The sequence below is a fragment of the Geotrypetes seraphini genome, chromosome 1, assembly GCF_902459505.1.
Source record: "Geotrypetes seraphini chromosome 1, aGeoSer1.1, whole genome shotgun sequence".
Classification (NCBI taxonomy): Eukaryota; Metazoa; Chordata; class Amphibia; order Gymnophiona; family Dermophiidae; genus Geotrypetes; species Geotrypetes seraphini.
Genome location: NC_047084.1, coordinates 194,220,052 through 194,243,910, shown reverse-complemented (window position 1 = coordinate 194,243,910; position 23,859 = coordinate 194,220,052). Strand labels below are relative to the sequence as shown.

The following is a 23,859-nucleotide window of genomic DNA, read 5'->3' as shown; positions in this document are numbered from 1 at the left end:
GAAGGGGTTTCGTCAGTCGTAAGTCGGAAGTCATTATGCCATTGTATAGATCCATGGTGAGGCCCCACCTGGAATACTGTGTGCAATTCTGGAGGCCGCATTATCGCAAGGATGTGCTGAGACTGGAGTCGGTGCAAAGAATGGCCACCCGGATGGTCTCGGGACTCAAGGATCTACCATACGAAAAACGGCTTGACAAATTACAGCTATACTCGCTCGAGGAGCGCAGAGAGAGGGGGGACATGATCGAGACGTTCAAGTATCTTACGGGCCGCATCGAGGCAGAGGAAGATATCTTCTTTTTCAAGGGTCCCACGACAACAAGAGGGCATCCGTTGAAAATCAGGGGCGGGAAACTACGAGGTGACACCAGGAAATTCTTTTTCACTGAAAGAGTGGTTGATCGCTGGAATAGTCTTCCACTGCAGGTGATTGAGGCCAGCAGCGTGCCTGATTTTAAGGCCAAATGGGATTGGCACGTGGGATCTCTTCGCAGGGCAAAGGTGGGGGAGGGACATTGAGGTGGGCAGACTAGATGGGCCGTGGGCCCTTATCTGCCGTCTATTTCTATGTTTCTATGTTTCTATGGATGAAATAATGAAGCTTCCCGGATGTTGGGACTCGGTCATTGCAAAGCAGGGAGACTATATTAAAGGATTGTAAATAAATACTTTAAAAAAATAAAAAAATAAACAAACATGCAAATTAAAAAAAAAAAATAGTGTGCATTATTTATGAACTGACTCTCGTATTTGGAGAAGAAGAAAAAAGGCAAAAAAATCAATTTCAGTTTAGTCTATACAATACTGCAAAACTAACCAAGCATTCCCTAATGCCTTTGTTAAACAAATATGCCTTCGGTGCCATTACCAGAAACAACCTTACACAGCATTCATCTTCTAGGAGCTATTTCTTTCAAAATTTGTCTAGGTAAAAAGCATTCTGAAAAGATAAGTTTCAAAAGCCTTCTTATTTTCAAAAGAAATCCTTTCCAAATTCCTCCAACTCAAGAAACTCTAACGACAGATGCGTCCAAACTGGGCTGGAGAGTCTATACAGATGGACTTACACCCAGGGTATGAAGCTTGCTATTATAAAATTAAACAGAAGACATAATCTCCTCCTTATACTATGAACAACCTTTCAACACATGGCAAAAGTATCATGTGACTCTTATCAAGACTGGCCAAGAAAAATAAAGAAATCTATATATCTGAGTACAGTACAATGTGGATTTACATAACTAAGAAGATTTCAGGCTGAGGATATTTTATGACTTACCTCTTCCAAGAAATTACATAACGTCCAACAGCCACTCCACCTTGACCACTAGAAACGGGTGGGCACTGAAGGCAAAAACATTCACTAGCACTCTCTCCAGTCTGTAAAACAACTGTCAAAAATCTTATATAAGTAACATAAACCGAAAGAAAGTGGTGCAGCATTTTCACTAATCAAATGGAAAAATAGGTAGCCCTATGGTGGTGAATTCAACTACCAAATAAATTACACTATGTAACAAAATTTTATTTTTTGTTCCTGGTAGTAAATATTCTTTCTTAATTGCCTATGCCACAAAAGTAATGAAAATGGCTATCATTCCCCTCAAACTTTGCTTTTATAACCAGGACATTGATATTTTGAAATTTACCTTTTTTCGCCTATAACCGGAAAGAGTAATGTCTCTCATGACAGCTCATTCAGGAGAAACGGAGAAATCTGAAGGCAGATAAAGGTCAAATGGCCCATCTGCAGCATCCACTAACTCCTCCTCTCTCTAACAGATTCTACATGCCTGCCCCACGCTTTCTTGAATTCAGACACAATCTTTGTCTCCACCACCTCTACTGGGAGACTATTCCACACATTTACCACCCATTCTGTAAAAAAGTATTTCCTTAGATTACTCCTGAGCTTATATGACTTCCTAACTTCATTCTATGCCTTCCAATTCCGAAGCTTCCTTTCAAATGAAAGAGACTCACCTCAGTGCATTTATGCCACATTGGTACTTAAACGTCTCTATCATATCTCCCCTCTCCTGACTTTCCTCCAAAGTATACATATTGAGATCTTTAACTCTGTCTCTATACGCTTTATGATGAAGACCACCAACCATTTTAGTAGCCTTCGTCTGAATCGACTCCATCCTGTTTATATCTTTTGAAGGTGTGGTCTCCAGAAATGTACAGAAAAGGCAAGGGAGGTGTCTTTTCAACCAATGATAAAGTCTTTATTGAAAAAGAGATGGTCCTAATAAGGATCCCTGTTTTGGTGTATGAAGACGCCTTCCTTGCTCGCTTTTATAGCGCTCTGCATGCTGCTGCTGATTACTGACGTTTCAGCAATTTTAGCCTTCAGTGTCTTTTATATGGGGTTTTAAAAAAACTGACTTTATAAGGATGAAAAGATTAAAATTCGGTGTTTTCATTTTTTAAATATGTAAATTGCAAAATTTGACTATCCTGGTCACAAAAGCAAAGTTTTACAGAAATAACAGACATTTTCTATACTTTTAGACATAAGCATTTAGGAAACTACATGTTTAGGGGCATAATTAAAAAAACTGAAACATCCAAAAAACAGTCTACGTTGGCACTTGGACATCCTAATTGCCAGGACAGCCAAGTGCTGATCAAAACAGTTTTTCTAGATGTCTAGTGAGACGTTTCATCTGCTGTGTATCAAGAGTCTAAGAGACCATGTTGGGACGAAATAAAACATAATTACAAACTAAATGCAATAAAAAGCATAATTAAAAGACATATAAAACACAGCATAATGGAAGCAAAACGTGAATAAAAACATAACATAATTAAATGGATATTCAAAAACACATGATAAAAAGCCTAATCAAAAGATATGTAAACCATAGCATAATAAGAACATAGGGCTCCTTTTACTAAGGTGCGCTAGCGTTTTTAGCGCACGCAGGATTTTAGCATGTGCTAAACCGCGCTACGCTTCTAGAACTAACGCCAGCTCAATGCTGGTGTTAAGGTCTAGCGCGTGTGGCAATTCAGCTATTCCGTGCGTTAAAGCCCTAAAGCACCTTTGTAAAAGGAGCCCATAATGCAGATGAAAATATAGCATAATTAAAAACATGTTCAAAGACATATATATGGAAGTAAAAGCATATAATAAAAAGCATAATCAATAGACATGTAAAACATGACATAATAAAAACATAGTGTAAATGTAAACATCGCATAATTAAAAGCAAATGATAAAGAAACTATAGTCCATGGCATAATCCACAACATAATCTGAAGCATGAATGAAACCATGCAAATAAAATCTGCCTGGATAGTTGAGCATGGATAAGAAAAAATGTCTATCTATAAAGTATAATAATATCTATAAAGTATCTATAAAGTAATAATAAAGTCAATGGATCAGATGGATCATAGTTTCATAATTTATTAAAATTTGATAAAATGCTTCTCCTGGAATACAAAGCATTGTACATTAAAAATTTTAAATATGAACAGGGAACAAACAACAGATATTGAACATAGACCTTCCAAGACTGACATGCTTGGTTGGAGTTGCGACATGAGAACAATAGGAAAAAAGGGAGGAACTACAATTTGTTAACAAAAAGCACATAAAAGGGAGGAACAGTAGAGGATGTGACGGATCAAGTGATAATAAAGTAAAAAATGTATATACTGTATGTGATAAATCAATTGTAGGCATCTTTAAAATGAAAGCATTTTAAACTACTCTTGAATTTATCCAAGTTTTGTTCAGCTAGTGTTGTGAGGGGGATCGTATGGAATTAATAGTCTACCTATAAATGCAGGAGCATTAGTCTGTAGAGTTTTGAAAGTTAGAAGAGCAATTTTATAGGTGTGGGATAGGCAACCAATGAGTTTTCTTTAACAAAGGAGTGACCTGATCTAATTTTTTGGAACCCGACTATCATTGGTTGAAAAGACACCTCCCTTGCCTTTTCTGTACATTTCTGGAGTACATAGGCTCAAAAGTTCCTTTCTGGACAGTAAAAACAAATGAAAAACTATTGGCAAAAATGTACCATCACTAATCACCAAAATATTTTTATGATATGACTCTGAATAAGAATGGAGGTGGACAATCTAATTATAAAATAATTATTCTTTTTCCATAGGCAAGAATAAGCTAAGAACTCACCTTTTTCCAGAAGAGATTCTAGTTGATCCACTGCTACTGTAGTATTAGCAAGTAGTAGCTGACTGGTTTCAATGGTGAGAGCCCATGGAGAAGCGCTAAGAACGTCTGTCATTAATAAAAACGGTATGTCTGCATACACTTTATCCAAATGTTCAAACTGCCAGGAAGAAAAAGGAGTAATGTAAACAAGATTAAATTTATGCCTCCATCATAAACTATATTCAGCTACTTAGCTTGTTCCATTCCTTATCATGTTGCCATACAGATATAGCTGGCCAGTCAGAAATGTACTTGCAAACCTGTATATGTCTGGTAGAGCTATAGAAATCATTAATAGTAGCAGATCATTTAGAATTGTGGCTTAGAGTTACCGGTATTAAGGAGGAGATGTATTCTCCTTGATTGAGAAACCATACAAATATATTTCTGGGATGTTAATATTTCATCTTCTCCCTTCCATCTCCCATTCCACTATATATTTGAGCAGTTGTCTAAAGTCCAGATTCACTAAACTCTGATCCTGTAACGACTGTCACTAAACCGGTTTGACTGGTTTTGCGATCCTTCGAGTTCCCTGACCCGATTCACAAAACTGCTGTCCGATGTGTTTCTCCGAGCACGCATCCAATCTCCAATCTAAGCATGCTAATGAGGGGAAATGCCATGCAAAAGTAGGCAGTGATCGAATCACAAACCAGAAGAAGAAATACCGATTGAGTTTGCCGATCCAAAAAAGAGCGACTGCTGAGGACACGTCGCTCACTATCCTTGCCGACTCTTCTGCCCTGAAATATCAGTATTGAGGTTACAATCCCGCATAAAACAACTATTAAAAATAACTATAAATATGCACAAGAACTCATTTGTGTGTTATATGCTGTATCATGTGCGCATTGCGAGCATGTGTGTTTAAAGCGTGTTGAAGTTCTGTTTGATACATGCCTGCATCTGCTTACACAAAAATTATAAGGCATGGCGGAAGTCACAAATTTTTCTTTTACAAATTGCCAACTAGTAGGGCCAGCACTAGTCAACTGCATGACATGCGCAAATAAACCACACCCATCAACTGTGTAGTAAAGGACGAAGAACAAGCACATGCGTACATTGCATCAAGAACCAACAGGAATACTCTGCGCATGCATCAGATCGCTGTAGGGCATGCGTCCGATCAGATCATTTGCATGTAAATTCGGTTGTGTATTGGTTGCTTGGCAAAAATCGGTCAGAGAATCGGCCAACAACAATCCCGTCGGTAAGTTTAGTGAATCGGGCCCTAAGTCAACTCCAGGCTAGCCAAGGCAAACATGCAGACTGAATGTTGTGCACAGCACTATATAACATTAAAAAACCCATAAAATGTTATTTATATACCGCTATACATCTGGTAGCTCGATGCGGTTAACAGAATAATCTAAAGGAAGAATAAAAGCAGCACATAGTACAAAAACAGTGATCTAAAGGCTAGGCAGAATCGGAGCAATATAGGAATACATAGATTAGTGTTGTATCAAGAACTTATTGTACAAATGGGTTTTCAGGTTATGCCTGAAGTGCATGTATGAGGAGGAGGACAATATAATGGGAAGCAACTCCCGGCTTAGATGGGCTGCCTGAAAGGATAACAGCTTTGACACGTTTTTCACGATCTTCCTTGCAAGGAGAGGAAGGAAAAGATGGAGTTATTGTGCAAAGAGTGGGTGGGGGTAGCAAATTCAAACACTTCCATCATGTAGCTTGGTAGAAGGCCATGGAGGGCCTTGTACATGAAGCAGCCAAATTTGAAGAGAGGGTGGGCCTTGATGAGGAGCCAGTGAAGTTGTTTATAATAGGGCATGATGTGGTCTGATTTTTTTCAGATCAAAGATGAGACGTACAGCTGAGGGTTGAATTGTTCAGAGTCTGTTTTAATGTTTTTGAGGGCATGAGAGATATCCAGTTACAGTTGTCCAGGATGCTAAGGATCAGTGACTAAGAGAGGATCTGGAAGGGAAGAGGATCAAAATAAGAATGAATAGATTGAAGTTTCCAGAGAGTGGCAAAGCCTTTACGTATAAAAGCACCTATTTGGGCTGTCATGGTAAGCTTCTGGTCTAGTATCACTCCCAGGATCTTAATGACTGATTGTAATGCCTGGGGCTTGCCCTTAGTGATACTGGACACTAAGGATAGGAGAGGGAAGGAAGAAGTCATTGAAGCCGTCTGCGTAATGTGTGGTGGTGGCAAAAAGCGCGAACAGAATGCTAGGAATGATTAACAAGGGGATCACGAAAAGATCGGAGAAGGTTATCCCTCACCTGGAATACTGCATCCAGCACTGATCACCGTACATGAAGAAGGACACGGTACTACTCAAAAGGGTCCAGAGAAGAGCGACTAAAATGGTTAAGGGGTAGGAAGAGTTGCCGTACAGTGAGAAGTTGGGCCTATTCTCCCTTGAAAAGAGGAGACTGAGAGGGGAAATGATCGAAACATTCAAGATAATGAAGGGAATAGACTTAGTAGATAAAGACAGATTGTTTACCCTCTCCAAGGTAGAGAGAACAAGAGGGCACTCTCTAAAGTTAAAAGGGGATAGATTCCATACAAACGTAAGGAAGTTCTTCTTCACCCAGAGAGTGGTAGAGAATTGGAATACTCTTCCGGAGTCTGTTATAAGGGAAAACACTCTACAGGGATTCAAGACAAGGTTGGACAAGTTCCTGCAGAACCAGAACGAACGCAGGTAGGGCTGGTCTCGGTTAGGGTACTGGTCTTTGACCTGGGAGCCGCCACGTGAGCGGACTGCTGGGCGCGATGGACCACTGGTCTGACCAGCAGCGGCAATTCTTATGTTCTTATGTTAAGGACAGATATGCTGAAGAGGGGAGGAGGTTGAGAGGAAAGGAGGGAGAGATATGCCAAATGCCATAGGAGGGGGACTATGGAATGGTAAGGAAAGGCTTGGGTGGACCTTGGGCACCCCGAAACAAAAAAAAAAAAAAAAAGGTGCTCTGCTGCCCCTGATTGTGGGTATAAAACATACAAAAAAATTGCATTAAAGTGAGCAGTTTGAAAACAGCCCCACAGCTTCCAGATATACATAGTGTTGAATCTAAAGAAGTCAATTTACAATGAATAAAATTTCAGATTGGAGTGGAGAAGTAGCCTAATGTTTAATGAGATCCCGGAGAAATGAGTTCAATTCCCACTATAGCTTCTTATGACCCTGTGAAAATCACTTAATCTAATTTAATCTAATCTAATCTAATCCTTAGGTTTGTATACCGCATCATCTCCACGTTTGTAGAGCTCGACGCGGTTTACAGTAGGAGAAATAGGAAGGAACTACAACAGAGGGTTAGAGGTAGAAGTGGGAAGAAAATTTAGAGGACTTGGGATGCCAAGATATAAGAGTTTCCTTGATTCCTAAGTTGGAGGGAGACTTACATTTTTTGAGAAAAGCCAGGTTTTCAGATGTTTGCGGAAAACTTGGAGAGAGCTCAAGTTCCGAAGAGGGGAGGTAAGGTTGTTCCAGAGCTCAGTGATTTTGAACTTAACCCTCCATTGCCCCAGGTACAAAAAAAAAAAAATCCCAGCTTAGATTGTGAGTCCATTAGGGACGGAGAATGTAACTGCATACAACGTGTACAGTGCTGAATATGTCTAGTAGCACTATAGAAATGATTAGTTGTTGTAGCAGACAACTTCAGAACATAACCAGCTTCACCTTTATAGGCTATAATTTGTTACAGTATTTATGCAACTATACTACTGTTACAATGAAATATAGAGATAAATTTCATTTAATTTTTGCACAAAGTCCATGCTTTTTCAACGTTTCAATGGTCATGCTCGTCACTTTTCATATTTAATTCAAAGTTGTCTTAAGAACTTTGGGATACATATTCAGCCGACAGTCATTAGAGTTATGTCCAGATATTCAATGCCAAGCCAGCAGTGAATATCTCAGCATATGTGGCCAGCTAAAATTTAGACAGGTAAGTGCAATATTCAGTACTTCTTACTTAATCAGTTTAGAAAAACTGCATAGTGATAAGACTGAATATTATGCAGGCCTCGTTATGCAGTTATCTTAAGTCAGTTAAGAGCTGAATATCAACACTTAACCAGCTATGTGCTGACTCAATCACTGGGGAACGCCCCAAAATAGCCAGTTTTGGTTTGGGTGCTAAAAGGGCATTTTCAGTAGCCCTATCCTTTTAAGTGCGCTGAATATGCCTGGTTAGTCCCAGACAGGCAATTCACACAGCCAGAAGCCTCTCCTGGCCATCTTGTTCCTTCTTTATTTTTCTCCTATATAAGGGCTCTGTAAAGGTGCCTAATGGCATGCGTTTGCCTGCTATTATCCGCTCTCCTCTCTCTCTCGCTCTACCTTTTAATACATTGCTATTTGAAATAGAGTTCTTTCCACCATCACTTATTACAAATTGTACACTTTCTTGTTTTATTAAAAGAAACATTTGTTTGACTAACCACTCTTAGGAAATGAAAAGCAGTTTATAAATAAAAAAGCATATCACCCTTAGATGAGCCTCTATTTTTTTCCCACATAAATTCTTCCAAGTTCAGAAATGTTGCTATTCTGCCCCCATATCCTTTTGCTGTTGCTTTCCTTTGTCATTTAAAATCAATATCCCCTCTAACTCTGGTCCTCAAATACTCATGTTTCAGGCCAATTAGTCTATATGGAGCCACTGGCCTCTCTCTTCCTTCGCTGTCATCCTACCACTTCTCTCTTATCCAGGTTTTCTGATCTTTTTGGGGGGTATATTGTAACATTTCAGACTTTTTGTGATATGCTTGTATGAAAGCATTCTGTTAAGTAGCAAGAAAATCTAACCATTATTATGCTCCTACAAAATACCAACTTTTGACTTGTGCTTTCTTCCCTCTATACTCAATCTCTAACCCCCACTATTGTGTTCCTTCTTTATATTAAGCTCCTGTAAACCGTGCCGAGCTCTATAATTATGGAGAGGATGTGGTATATAAACTTAAGGTTTAGTTTAGTATCAATCCACAATCAAATGTAAATTTTCTTCCCTACTTTATTCATATTCAGTTATTGTTCATAGAAGTATTTCAACATTGCTAGAATCTGAGTTACCATGTGCTTGCTTACCTTTGTAGATACAAATTTAACAGAAACATCAAAAGGGAAGACTGTTTCAATAGTTACAGTTTCATCCTGCATTAAAACAGACATGGATATGCATTCTGATTATACACTATTCAGCATGAAGTTGCAGCAGTCATTTTGAAGCTGTATTACTGGCGAAACTAGCAGTGGCAGTGGGCAGGAAAGACTGTGGATCTTTCCTGTTCTCTTAGAGGTCACTAAACCACCAGGAGTTTTAAGGTAGATCTCTTGCTCCCCCATTACTGCGGTATCACCGCAGTACTGGCTCCCGTGGCAATACCTTGGAATGGACCACCGGTGCCGCAGTAATACCGGGACATGTCCTGACATCCCTACCACCAATTTTGGGGTGGGGGGGCATCACTCCCTGTTCGCACTGAGCAGAAATCCAAACCGAAATTGAATTCTGATTTTCTCATCACAGCAACAATCTCAGATTTAGGAAAGTGAAGGGAACTTGGGGGGCTGGGAGGAGGAGATAAGAAGAGATTATTTTGATCTTGATCCCATCAGTCCTCTGGTCTCACCCAGCTAGTAAGCTTTTCAGGATTTTCACAATGAATATGTGACACAGATTTACATATAATAGAGGAAGTGCATGAGAATCTCTCATATACTCGTATTCACTGTGAATATTTTGAAAAGCAAGCTGGCCGCGTGTAACCAAAAGACTAGGCTGAGAATTTCTGGCTTCAGTATATGGATTTCAGGATATAAGCTGAGAGAAAGAAAAGACAACTCAAACTCATGGGGAAACAGAACTTTTTTCAAAAATGTTATCTATATAGTACCATGTTCTACATAGAAAGGTATATCAGATATGAATTTACTTTATAGCTTACCTTATGGCACTTACAAATAATTTCATTGTCTTCAACAGCAATATTTATTAGGTAGCAAACATAGACCAAAAATACTCTTGTTCCAACTGTTGCACAATGTATGTATATTGCTTTTTCAATCTGTAAAATGTAATGAAACTTTTGTTTATCTGATAATTAAGTTTCTCTAAATTTTACCTTAAAAGAATAGGGACACAGAATTTAAACAAAGAACCCTTACAAGACTCCTCAAAGTTAGCTATGAATACTTCAAAGCTTCTACTTTCAAAGTAGTTAGCTTATTGTGGACATATAAAGATTTGCATAGCTTTAAAATTAATATATGCTTAAGTTAATTAAAGCAATTATATACAAAATTCACATCTTTAACACCAGTTTGGATAAAAACTGGTGCTTTAAAAAAAAAAAAAAAAAAAAAAATATCTAATATAATAAAATGGTAAGCCGCGCATGCGCAGTTCCTAAGTATGCGCCACTTTTCTGTGAGCTGTAGCGACACATAGGAAGTGCGCATGCGCGGCTTACGGTTCTTTGAAAGACACGGCGGTGGCTACTCTCACGATCCCTGCCTGCGTCGGACTTCTGACGCAGGTGGGGATCATGAGAGGAGCCACCGCCGCGTCTTTCAACTAAAAAAAAACAAAACTCAAGACCGAAGTTTTTTTCAATTTCAGAGACGCTGCAGCGGCTCTCTCTCTCTCCGGTCGTCGGCGTCGTCTTCGTTCCTCTCCCCGGCACACCCGAACCCCTGTTCAGCCTCCCATCCGACCCTACCTTCGGCTCCCTTAGTTCCTTGCCGCCGCTCCTCTTCTCATCCCGCCCCGCGGGAAGAGCAAATCAGGGCAGTAGCAGGCCGCGAAGCAGCGTGTTTAGAGTGCTGCGGCCCCTGCTGGAGTAAGGACGTTTGTTGGGACCGCGGGAAGGGGGCGGCAAGGGACTAAGTTGACCAGTAGTGCTGTTTTTCCGTGATGGAGGAACACGCGAAAAGAAAACAAAATAAAGAAAACATTGGCCCCCGCTGAAGAAGTGGAAGGTGGAGGAGGGGCGCGAGGAGCCGGAGAGCTGTATGTAAGTGTGTGTGCGCGCGCGTGTGTATAGCCGAGGAGGAAGTGCAGCAGAAGCAAGGAGGTGGGGAGAGTGGATTTCCCCTACTTGGATGTCAGGCATCAAGAGGATTGGAGTAAAAGCTTTGGTCCTGTGATCCTCACTCTTTTCCTGGGGCTACTGCTGAACAGGGGGGGAGCAGGACATAAAGGAGAAGAGCTACTGCTGGACAGGGGGAGGAGGGAATGGGAGGGGTGCTGCTGGACAGGGGGAGATAAAAGGAGAAGGGCTACTGTTATATGGGGGGAGCAGGGAAAGGGGGGGAGGTGTTGCTGGACAGGGAGGAGGTAAAAATAAGGGAGAAGGGCTGCTAGCACCTGTTAATGTAACGGGCTAAACAACTAGTATATATATATATATATATCTAATATAATAAAACGGTAAGCCACGCATGCGCACTTCCTATGCGTGCGTCAGTTTTCCGTGAGCTGTAGCACACATAGGAAGTGCGCATGCGCGGCTTACGGTCTGGTCTCACGCGAGGCAAGACAAGTGGCATGCGCGCTCTTCCCTGCTCTCCACCGCTGCCGGCCGCTAGCACCCCCTGCCCTCTCCAAGCCGGGACCGCAGCCAGCCAACGATTGCCTCCACAGCACGCGAGGGGAGGAGGGAGAGGGCTGGGGGCTGTCCCGCTGGCAGCATGGCCCCGATCCCCTTGCGCCGCAGCTATGTCGATGACTCCCCCCTCCCGCACCAACCGCTGCCGCTCCTGTTTGAAGTGGCCTGATGAGGTTCGCGGCCGGCTGTAACGAACCTCGCAGGCCGCTCTCCACATGAAGCACGTTCCCTCTGACGCGATCGCGTCAGAAGGAACATGCTACCATATGGAGAACGGCCTGCGAGGTTCAATACAGCCGCCCATGAACCTAAGCAGGCCGCTTTGAACAGGAACAGGAGCGGCAGCGGCGACAGGAACCATGGATGGATGGAGGCAGGTAAGAACGGGAGGGGAAGCCAAAAAAGAAGGGCTATGGAGCAGCCAGAAAAGGGAGCTGTTTTGGTGGGAGGGTTGTGCTGAGTGCACGAAGCAGGCAGGCAGCCATTGCACAACAGGGGGAGAGGCAAAGGGGGCTGCTTTGGGGGATGGTTGTGCTGGGGGCCGACAGCAATCATGGGGGGAACAGAAGAGGGCCACGGAGCAGGCAGGCATGGCACAATAGGGGGCCAGAGGGAGAGCGAAAGGTGACTGCTTTGGGGGAAGGGGTGTGCTGGGGCAGACAGCAATCAGGGAGGGGGGAGGAACAGAAGGGGGGCCACGAAGCAGGCAGGCATTGCACAACAGGGGGAGAGGCAAAGGGGGCTGCTTTGGGGGGATGGTTGTGCTGGGGGCCGACAGCAATCATGGGGGGAACAAAAGAGGGCCACGGAGCAGGCAGGCATGGCACAACAGGGGGCCAGAGGGAGAGCGAAAGGGGGCTGCTTTGCGGGGAGGGGTGTGCTGGGGACAGACAGCAATCAGGGAGGGGGGGAGGAACAGAAAGGGGCCACGAAGCAGGCAGGCATTGCACAACAGGGGGAGAGGCAAAGGGGGCTGTTTTGGGGGGATGGTTGTTCTGGGGGCAGAAAGCTATCATGGGGGGGAGGAATAGAAGGGGGCCATGGAGCAGGCAGGCATTGCACAACAGGGGGATAGGGGGCTGCTTTGGGAGGAGAGTTGTGCTGTGGGCAGATAGCAATTATGGGGGAGAACAGAAGGGGGCCACGGAGCAGGCAGGCATTGCACAACAGGAGAAGAGGGAAAGGGGGCTGCTTTGGGGGGATGATTGTTCTGGGGGCAGAAAGCAATCATGGGGGGGGACATAAGGAGGCCACAGAGCAGGCAGGCATGGCACAACTGGGGCCAGGGGGGAGGGAAAGGGGGCTGCTTTGGGGGGATGGTTGTTCTGGGGGCAGACAGCAATCATGGGGGGGAACAGAAGGGGGCCAAGAAGCACGCAGGCATTGCACATCAGGGGGAGAGGGAAAGGAGGCTGCTTTGGCAAGCAGGGGGGCCAGGGAGACAGACAGAAAGAAAGACGCACAGACAGGGGACCAGGGAGAGACACAGACACAAAGAATGACAGACAGACAGCGTCCAGGGAGAGAGAGAGAGAGACAAATAAAAAACAAAAACCAGACATACAGACTTCTACTCTAGCACCCGTTATTGTAACGGGCTTAAACACTAGTATGTATGTATGTATGTATGTATGTATGTATATATATATATATATATATATATATATATATATATATATATATATATATATATATATATATATATATATAAATAAATCAGTCTGGACAGCTGCTAAAGGGCTCTTGCACTTTAAGACCTTTAGAAAGTTTGCGACTGACTGCATCGCGCATGCGCTAGTGCCTTCACGCCCGATGTAGGTGTGCATATCCAGCTAAGAAGCCAACCAGGGGAGTTGGGTGGGTTGTGAGAATATCTGCCTGCTTTCCCTGGATAACACCTGTTACGGTAAGAAACTGTGCTTTATCCCAGGACAAGCAGGCAGCATATTCTCACATGTGGGTGACCTCCAAGCTAACCAAAAATGGGATGGTGGGAGAATTGGTCATTAAGAAAATACATTTTGTAATACTGCTTGGCCAAAATGGCCATCCTATCTGGAAAAGGATTCCAGACAGTCCTGAGAGATGAAAGTATGAACCGAGGACCAAGTAGCAGCTTTACATATTTCATCTATAGGAGTAGAAAGTAGAAAAGCTATGGAAGCTGCTATGGATTTAACTTTTTGGGCTGTGACATGAGGTGGCACTCTAGGGGGCGCTATGGTATGTTAATGGAAAGGATAATACATAAGATGTGTTTGTGGAGTATTTTGTGGAGTTTTTCTACAAAACGCCTGCTTTTCGTATGATTCTGGGTAACTCTAGTTAGATACAAACATATGTGTTAGTTAAGGCCACGCCCAATAGAAGCATACGAAAAGTTAGTGAATAAAAATCTGAATATGGATGTAGCCAAGGCAGAAAAACACACTACAGATTAATATTAAGGAAAAGTATAATAATATTCTCTTTATGTACTTTGCTTTAAGCCAGACCATAGAGGAAATCAGGATATATATAATACATGGAGGTATGAAACTGCCTCCATGTTTCTTTCTCTCTGTCTGTCTTTGTTCAGGTTTTTCCCGCCTTAAGCTTCATGGGCAAATTGATAACAGATGTGCTTAGACCGGTTAGGAAGAGCATATTAGACTCCATATTCCAAACTGAGATATAACATGTATTAAGGACTACTCTACTTCTCCGAGGGAAGGTGTGTGTGGTGATTCTACAGTAGGGAGGGAAGGGGGCACGCATTGGTTATACAGCAGGGAGGGAGGGACAGAAGGGGCGTGCAGTGATTCTATAGACAGCTGACAGCAGGGACAGGATCTGACACCTCACATTGGGGAACAGAGGGATTGCTCCCGTCCTAGTTTGGTTCACATCATTGAACCACTAGGATTTAAGGTGAACATGGGGAGAGGCCAGCACTAGGTTTGGGTGGGTGGCACTTGAATATAAACCCTCGGTTTATATTTGATTTAACATTTTTCTCTTAAAAAGAGGGGAAAATGCTATCTCAGTTTATATTCGGATCAATTAATATTCACGTATATACGGTACCAGTTTGATAACCCTAAAAACATTCAAACTGTCTATCCTTATGTTAGATCTGAACGTAATTATCTCAAATAACATAACAAAATATTGACAGTATTTAATCCTACCAAGAAAACACTAAGTCTGAGTTTTGGCACAGGAATAAACTACAGTAAATGAATATTGCCTTGATGACTGACATTAATCATACAGCTCAAAACTGACAAAACTAGACTTTGTTTTGGAAAAGTGTCCTTCAATTAGCAGTAGCAGCACCTCTTTATCATCTGCAACATGTAATGAAGAGACTCTACTTGATGTCAACTGTTTTCATCCTTACCATGTTTGTTCTAAATCATTAGCTGTCAATCAGTGAAATTCACTAGAAGATGTTATACCACACTTTCCCAGTTCAACCCCATCATCTTGCCATGTGTTTATTCAGTTCCCATATTTCATCCACATGAAACAGAGTCACCTCATCTTCCTGTGTGTGGTCTGTGCATTGCATCTTTCTCATGACCAGGACCTGTAAGATTAGGTTTCTTACCTCTGCTAATCTTCCTTCTTGTAAATCTCCTCTAGAGGTTGAACTCGAGGGTTCTTGTATGTCTGGTAGCTACTAAAACTTGATCCCTCTCCTTTGGGCTACCTGCCCGGGAATTTCCTGTTATGCTCTGTTAGTAGAAAATCGTGCTGCCCGATTCAGGAAAAAAATTTTGATTCGATTCGATTCAGCCTATTGAATTAGTTTTTCGATTTGATTTTCCTGTTTGATTTTTCAAACATCCTGGTGGGTTTATTTTATAGCTTTTTCACCCCCTTTGGCTTCTCCTAACCACACTGGCGCTGTGGTGTAAACAAAATAAAGAAACAAAAAGGACTTTTCTTCTCTCTGTTAAATCCTAGCTCACGTTTGCGGTCTAACACCAGCTCTGGCAGGATACACTTTTCAAATCTGACATATTGTAATCACAAAACAGAAAATAAAATTATTTTTTCTAGCTTTTGTTGTCTGGTCAATATTCAAATCTTGTTGGTCCTAGGCTCTGGTTGTCTTCTGATAACTTGCTTGCCAGGGTCTCCTTCTTTCTCCGTGCTAACCATCCATCTGCCATCTCTGTCCTCCCCTTTTGTTTCCCTTCCCTCCCCTGGAGGTCTGGCATCTTTCCTTTTTTTCATCTCCATCCACAGATTCACTTTTTCGCAACTACCCTTTCATCCAGCATCTCTCCCTCCTTCCCCACCACCCCAGGGTCCACCATCTCTCCCTTTCTCTTCCCAACTACCCTCCTATCCAGTATCTCTATCCCCCCCTTCACACCATCCCTGGTGTCCAACTTCTCTCCCTTTCTGTTCCTTCTCTCCCTAAATCCCATTGTCCATCATCTCTCTCCCTCTTCTCTATTTTTAGACCCATTATTTCTTCCCCCCAAAGTCCGGCATATGCATGTCTCTTTGAACCACCCTTCCCTCCCTCCGTGTACTCCCTCCCCTGAAGATCTGTCCCCCCTGAAGGCCTGTGCCACCATCCCTGAAGGCCTGTCCCCCACCCCCTTGAAGGCCTGTCCCCCCCTTGAAGGCCTGTCTCCCCCTTAAAGGCCTGTCTCCCCCTTAGTGCTGTTAGTTTCTCTTGATCTTTCAGCAGCGTTTGATACAATTGATCATCAATTGCTCCTTGCTAGACTTCAATCTATTGGGGTTACAGATGAAGTTCTAGCTTGGTTTACATCTTACTTTACTGACCGCACATCTACAGTCATTTTTAATAATTCAATATCCCTCTCATCTCAAATTTCACATGGGGTACCACAAGGATCTATTCTTTCACCTTTGCTTTTCAATATTTTTCTGGCACCTTTGTTGACTTTATGCCAATCCATAGGATTTCATGTTTTTGCCTATGCCGATGATATTCAATTATTGCACCCATTAAATAATAATAATCAAAGTGAAATTTTGGTCATTAATGAAAAACTAGATCAAGTACATCATTGGCTAGATAAAAACAGATTGGCACTCAATATCAATAAAACCAATGTTATGCTATTTCCGTGGAAAGAGAGTTTTCCTCTTGTTGCTCCTATTTCTATTCTTAATGTACCCCTACAGTTAGTAAAAAATGCAAAAATTTTGGGAGTAATTTTTGACACTAAACTTTCTTACCATGACCACATTAGTAACATTGTAAAAATCACCTTTTATAGGTTACGCAAAATTCGGTCCATTTCAAAATTTCTTTGTCCTAAATCAATTACAATACTTATTCACTCCTTGGTGATGTCTAAAATTGATTATTGCAATTCCTTATTTAAAGGAATTGCACTATATGAAATTAAAAGATTACAAATCATACAAAATACAGCCATAAAATTAATAACCAATGCAAAAAAATATGATCATGTAACACCACTCCTCAAAGAGGCTCATTGGCTCCCTGTCAATTACAGAATTACTTATAAATTATGTTTAATTATCTTTAAGACTCTGAACAACAAAACCCCAGCATTTTTATATCGATTTCTTGTTCCTTATTCTACAAAAAGAATATTACGTTCTAGTGAACAAAATCTGCTATCTGTCCCTTCGTTAAAAATTATCAATACAAGGAGACAATTTATTTTTTCTTGTACTGCACCACAGACATGGAACGCTCTTCCTATTTTCTTACGAGAGGAAAAAGAACTTGGAAAATTTAAAACTGAACTTAAAACCTTCCTTTTTAAAGATGCTTTTACATTATAATTTTAGTTTTAGTATTATGTTTTCTATATGAAACCTGTGTTAATTATTTCCTTTTGTGTTTCCCTTCAATGTTTCTTCTTTACTTTATGAATTGTAGTTCTTCCCTTCTTTCCCGTTTATCAATGTTAATAATCATGAGTTCTTACCCATTATTTAATAATTGTATGTACTGTATTGTTTGTTTTTTTTTGTTTTTTTTATATTTACTAATTGTTAAATTTAAAGTGTACATCGCTTAGAATATTTGATTAAGCGATTTATCAAATCATCTAATAAACTTGAAACTTGAAACACTGCCGCTCCTGCTTTAGGGGCAAGGGTCAGCCGAATCGGGAACTGATTTTTTTTGTTTTGAATTGATTCAAATCGATTCACCCGAAGTGAATCGGTGAACCAATTCGAATTGTGAATTGGGCAGCACTAGTAGAAAAGCCAGGTAGATCTATGACAACAAGAAACAGAAGAAAAGAAAGAGAGGGCGTGGGAACTCCTGCTACCAGTCAATTCTGCTCAAGAAAGAATTATACTAAAAACCATGTCCAAAAAAGGCCAACTGTAATCAAACATATAATGTGAACATTAGAAAACTGCAAAACATAGGAAATTTATGGAACGCAGACACAGCTTGAAGAACAGAAGGGCACCCACCCCCGGGAACCCCACCAACCCTTAAACCTTACAAAGGGGAATACGCATGTAATTCTTAGTGAGGCTGGTCAAAGACAGAAATCCAGCTTACCAGTTACTGAAGAGGCGACCTGCGAATCAGACAAAACAGATGGGCGGGATTTCAGCCTCCAGAGGAGATTTACAAGAAGGAAGATTAGCAGAGGTAAGAAACCTAATCTTTCATTCTTGTACAATCCCTCTGGAGGCTGAACTTGAGGAACGTATCAAAGCAGTCCCAAATCTTAGGGGGCGGCCTGATGAGCCCGCCGCGAGAACAGAAGTGTCAAAGGCCATATCACTCTTAGTCGCCACATCAAGCCGCTAAAACCTGGAAAAGGTATGAAGAGAAGCCCACGTGGCCGTCCGACAAATCTCCTCAGGCGAGACTGCATGAGATTCAGCCCATGAGAAAGCCATTCCTCTGGTAGAGTGATCCTTCACCCCAAGGGGAGGCTTCTTCCCTGCTGCCATATAGGTGAATGCGAAATGGTAGCCTTGGAAGAAGGCCGACCCCGGCGCGTGGGGCCTGCCAGGACAAACAGGTGGTCCAACAGACAGAAGTCGTTAGTGGCCTCTAGGTATCTCAAAAGGAGACACCGTACATCCAGAGACCGCAAAATACGGTCCTGAGATTTGGAACCCGAAGGAACAAAGGCTGGCAGATGAACTTCTTGGTTGACATGGAAAGTGGAAACTACTTTCTGAAGAAAAGGCGGCACAGTCCTCAATATCACGAACAGAAGAGACTGATTTCAACCATGCAGAGAAGCTGCAGGTACAAAACTGAGCATGACAGGAAATTCCCGGGCAGGTATCCCAAAGGGGAGGGATCAAGTTTTAGTAGCTACCAGACATACAAGAACCCTCGAGTTCAGCCTCCAGAGGGATTGTACAAGAATTTGTCTTTATGAACAGCATAGTAGCAAAAGTTCTTTGAAAAGTACATATATTCAGCAGTAAATAGTGTCTCCTCGCAGTCACAGCAATGTGTCCCAACAGACACTTCTTCCAAGGTACAAAATGTAATTTGCACAGAGAGAACTGGGAATAGGCCACCTACCTTGAAGCATAAAGCCTAACTTGTAGCAGTATAATCCAAATCTATCAGTCAACATGATTAAGTATCCCTTTGGCTAGAAAATGATACGGTGTAACCCACAGGAACGGGGGAAAAAAATTGACTGGTTGTCGTGGGTATGGGGACACGGCTTTTCACCACCAGCAGCCCCCTTCATGATCGCGGGTCCAGCATTCCTTTCTCTCTCCCTATCGTGGATCCATAAGCCTCCCTCCCTCACTCCTGATAAAAAACACCACAAACAAAGCTGCGACTCTCCTGGGTCAGCCCCTTTCCATCTCCTGGGGTAGGTCTACCAGCCTCTTCGAAGCTTCCTGGACGAAAAGGCAACATCGCACACAGGACTGCTTCAGAACCTTCTTCTCGCCAAGTCCATCCTTCTGATGCAACTTCTGTGCAATGTTGCTTCTTTGTCCAGGAAGCTTTGAAGAGGCTGGTAGGCCTGCCCTGGGAAGCGCAAAGGGGCCAACCCAGGGGAATCGCAGAATTGTTTGGATTTTCTTTGCCGATAGCCATGATCAGGAGCGAGAGTGCAAGGGAGGAGGGCTGTTGGACCCATAATACAGAGGGAGGGAGGGGGGCTGCTGCTGCACCCGCAAAGGGGCGAGGGGGTTGCTTGGGCTGCTGGACCGGCTGGAACTGAAGGGAAAGGAGACATTTGCTGGATCTGGTCTGGGGATTGGGAGGAGAAGGGAAACAGGTGCTAGGCCCATGTGGTGGGTGGAGTTGTGAGTCTGGTACCTCTCCCTTCCCTCCACCTGGGTACTGAAGGAAGGGGATAGAGGTATTAAACCCATGGGAAGGGGGCTAGAGGGAAGGGAGAGAGGTGCAGGAGGAAGAGAGAGAAGGAAAGAGAAAAGCTGAACCAAGGGGATGAAGGAAAAGTGAGTGAAATATTGAACATAGCGGAGGGAGGGAGGAGAGAGAGTATATGAGAGACACATTGGTTAAGGGAGTAAGAGAGGGGAGAAGCTGGACACAGAGGGGTAATGCTAGACATGGGAGGGTATATAGTTAGAGAGAGAAGATGGCTAGACATGAGGGAGAATAAGAACACAGAAGGAAGATGCTGGACAGGGGGGCATAAAGGAGTGATACTGGACTCAGGGGGAGGGGATCATAGATGGGCACAGGGGAAATACTAGAAAGGGACATATAAGAGACATAGAGAAGGGAGATGCTGAACATGGGGAACAATACATACACAGAGATAGAAGATGGATGGTGAGTATGGAGAAAGAAGAAATGTCAAATGGTCAGTAGACCCTGGCAAGTAAGTTAAGAGAAGACAAAAGAAAACAGAGACCAGTTCCTGAGACTAACATGATTTGAAAAATAAAATGATGAGATAACAAAAGATAGAAAAATAATTGTATTTGCTATTTTGTGATTAAAATATAGCAGATTTCAAATATGTATCCTGCTAGAGCTGGTGTTAGACACAACTGAGGACTGCAAAGACCAGGCCATGCTTCTTTAGCTTCCAGCTGGCTTAGGGCTCTCTTTGACCAGGGAGCAGTTGCCCTAGATGCACTCCCAACACTATTCCTGCCATGTATGATTGTGTTATTGTTAGTATGATTTTTCTGTGAAGCATTCTGTAATAATTTGGCTTATTCAGTTTTCTTGATAGTGGAGGGGATATTTGTGAAGGGGAGGGGAGACAGGGGTTTTGTTGATCCTTGCTCTGTATTATTTTTGTTTATAAAATGACAATCATACAGAATATTGTTTCTTTTTATACTTTAATAAAATAAGTTCAATATAAAATCATAACTATTCAAGACTTATGCAGATAGGATCAGATGGTTTGCGGGGACGGGGCAGGTACCAAGCTCACGGGGCTGGGTGGGGACAGGAAGGAAGCTTGCGGGGACAAGAACTGAGCTCGCAGGGACGGGTATAAATTTTTTTCCCTGTGTCATTCTCTATCTCTGGCTACCACATAACCTACAGTACATAAAACCTAAAAACATTTTAACTTGCTCAATGTGCTTAAGATGCATACCTTTAACATTAAAAGAAACATATGAGAAACAGAAAACCTTGTACATGATTTAAAAAGACTACCTTTTCTCCTGGTTGCAAATCTCCTATAGGAATATCGGTCAACAAGGCAGGGTGTGAATCATCACAAATTTCTCTTCCATTAAGAGTAACATGAGTTTTCTGGGTCAGATTGGCATCTTGTCCTGTATTCAGAAATAGTAATACCATAACATTTCTTTGATGTCTGATTTCTTTGACTTGGTAGTTTTTCTTTTTCTTAGGCCTTCCATAAGAACTGGGCTCTATTGCAGCTAAAGATTCACAAGTCCCCAATTGCTCTCAACGCCATGCTTTAGCCCAATAATTATAGCAACATTAGATCAAAGACTACAGCTCTCTCTAGAACAGGCATAGGTAATTCTGGTCCTCGCAAGCCTCAGCAGGAACTAGATTTGCATATCAAAGTGGCAGTGCATACAACATTCTCTTATATGTATTCACTGTGGATATTCTGAAAACCCAATCTGCCTGAGGCTCTCAAAGACTGGAATTCCCTACCCCTGCTCTAGAATATGGTGTGTATACATTTACAATGTTGGCCAGGAGGATCTGCAGAAATACCATGGCATGGATTCTGTCCCAGGAAGGCTAAGAATTATGTCAGTGCAACATCTAAAGCTCCTGCCAGCTCAGAGAAAAAGTTTAGTGTTTGATAATCAAATCCAGATCTCCAACATTGTCACTGGATTACCAGGCCAGCAAACTGGACAAGTTCTTATGGAGCTCTCCATGAACAGAAGGATAAAATCAGCCACACATATGTAACATCAACAGTTGATGATGCCAGTTTAGATCTACTCTCCCAGAACCCAGAAAAAGCCAAAAAGCTCTCTGGACATGTATGAGTGCTCCTGCATGTATCAGGTGCTCCTCCTCCTCAGTCCATTGCATAGTTAGAGATAGCCTCAACCAGAGAGAAGAGGCAAGAGGGATTATGTTGAAGGTAGGAATGCTTTAAAGAAAAATGTCAATAGTGGGATCTGATTTAACTCAAATAAATCTAGGGAGAGGACATATATAATCTTCTATTTACTCAAATGTATGTCCTATTGGAAACAACCGGGGAACCCACCGAGACACTACAAGGTACACTCACAGCATTCATATACGGTCCCACTCGCTCAAACATCAATCAGAAAAACCAAAAAACTGTGGAGAAAAAGCCTCAGTTCGACTTCATCTGGCAAAAAACTCCACTTAAAGACCTTAAGCAAGTGAGGTCCAAAATGTATTATTCAAAACAGCTGTGAGAAACACAGTAGTAGCCCTCGTAGGAACCACCACAAATATTTTTAAGCATGACAAAAAATTCAAAGATGTGAGCAGTGTACTACACACATCCAAGTCTCGAACACAGTCAGTGGTAAGCAGGATAAACACAAACACTTAGCTGCAAAGGTGTCTAAGCTGTCTTCCAAGCACCCAAACGGTGCCAGCTCACTCGGCCCCGCAGCCACTTCTGCCCAATGGAGAAATCACCGTTTCGCTGAGCTGCGTCAAGGGACAATTCCAGCCTACTATACCAGTGACCGATGAGGTTTTCCAGGTGCTCAAACTGTACACCTTCAAAATACGTTGAAGGCTTACTCTGCAATGGACATCTTCAAAAAGGAGTCCAAACTCCGCCCTGTCCCAATCGGACCAATCCAGAGTCAGCTTCAACCGAAGAACGCCGCCCACTCAATCCGGCCATTCAGTGGTGGTGCACTGCCTTGAAGCCCAACACGCTTTCAGTATGCTGCGCTGTGTGGTGATTGAACACCTCCCCTGTTCAGTGAGGCGTGGTGACTGGAGACGTCAGCTACGTCAGAGGGAACAGAGGTGGATCTACAATCTGCACACCGTTCATCCAGCTGGGCTGAAGCTGAGCGAGTGGGTCTGTGTATGAATGTTGTAAGTGTACCTTGTAGTGTCTCGGTGGGTTCCCCGGGTGTTTCCAATAGGACATACATTTGAATCTGATTTAACTCCCCACCTTATCCTAGCACAGGCTGGTGGGTATTTCCAGTAATGGACCACTTGTTGAGCTCATCTCCTTCGACTTCTACCTGATGGAGATGAGAAGCTTTACAGACCTGTTTCTGTAACTGGCACCTAGTTACAGTGCCTACCACATACCAATCAAATATTTGCAGAAATCTTAAAAATTCCACCCAATTTATTTCCTCCACTTGCCTCTTAGATCTGGGCAAGGATGTGGTGAAACAGTTAACATCTCTGAAGAATATCTCGATGTCTCAGCTATCCTAGAGAGACCTAATAATGAAGAGACTAATAGAGCTACTTTACTAATAGCCTTTGTTTTTGAGCAAGATAAAGACTGTATATTTACTTTGTACTGCCATTATTGTATGCTTTACATTAAGGGCTCCTTTTATCAAGCCGCGCTAGCAGGGTTAATGCGCGCGACTTTTCATCACGCATTAACCCCCGCGCTGGCCTAAAAACTACCGCCTGTTCAAGAGGCGGTATTA

The 23,859-nt window shown here is 42.5% G+C and overlaps 1 protein-coding gene across 1 annotated transcript in view; it reads right to left on the bottom strand.

Annotated features, from left to right (window-relative positions):
* Positions 1-23,859, bottom strand: part of TRAPPC11 (trafficking protein particle complex 11) — a 148,870-nt gene that overhangs the window by 25,747 nt on the left and 99,264 nt on the right. Inside the window, exons 22-26 of the mRNA XM_033943164.1 lie at positions 21,407-21,528; positions 10,141-10,260; positions 9,281-9,346; positions 4,156-4,312; positions 1,282-1,393 (exon numbers count right to left, since the gene is read on the bottom strand). Of these exons, the coding sequence (XP_033799055.1) occupies positions 1,282-1,393; positions 4,156-4,312; positions 9,281-9,346; positions 10,141-10,260; positions 21,407-21,528 (577 nt within the window). The remainder of the gene's footprint in view (positions 1-1,281; positions 1,394-4,155; positions 4,313-9,280; positions 9,347-10,140; positions 10,261-21,406; positions 21,529-23,859) is intronic.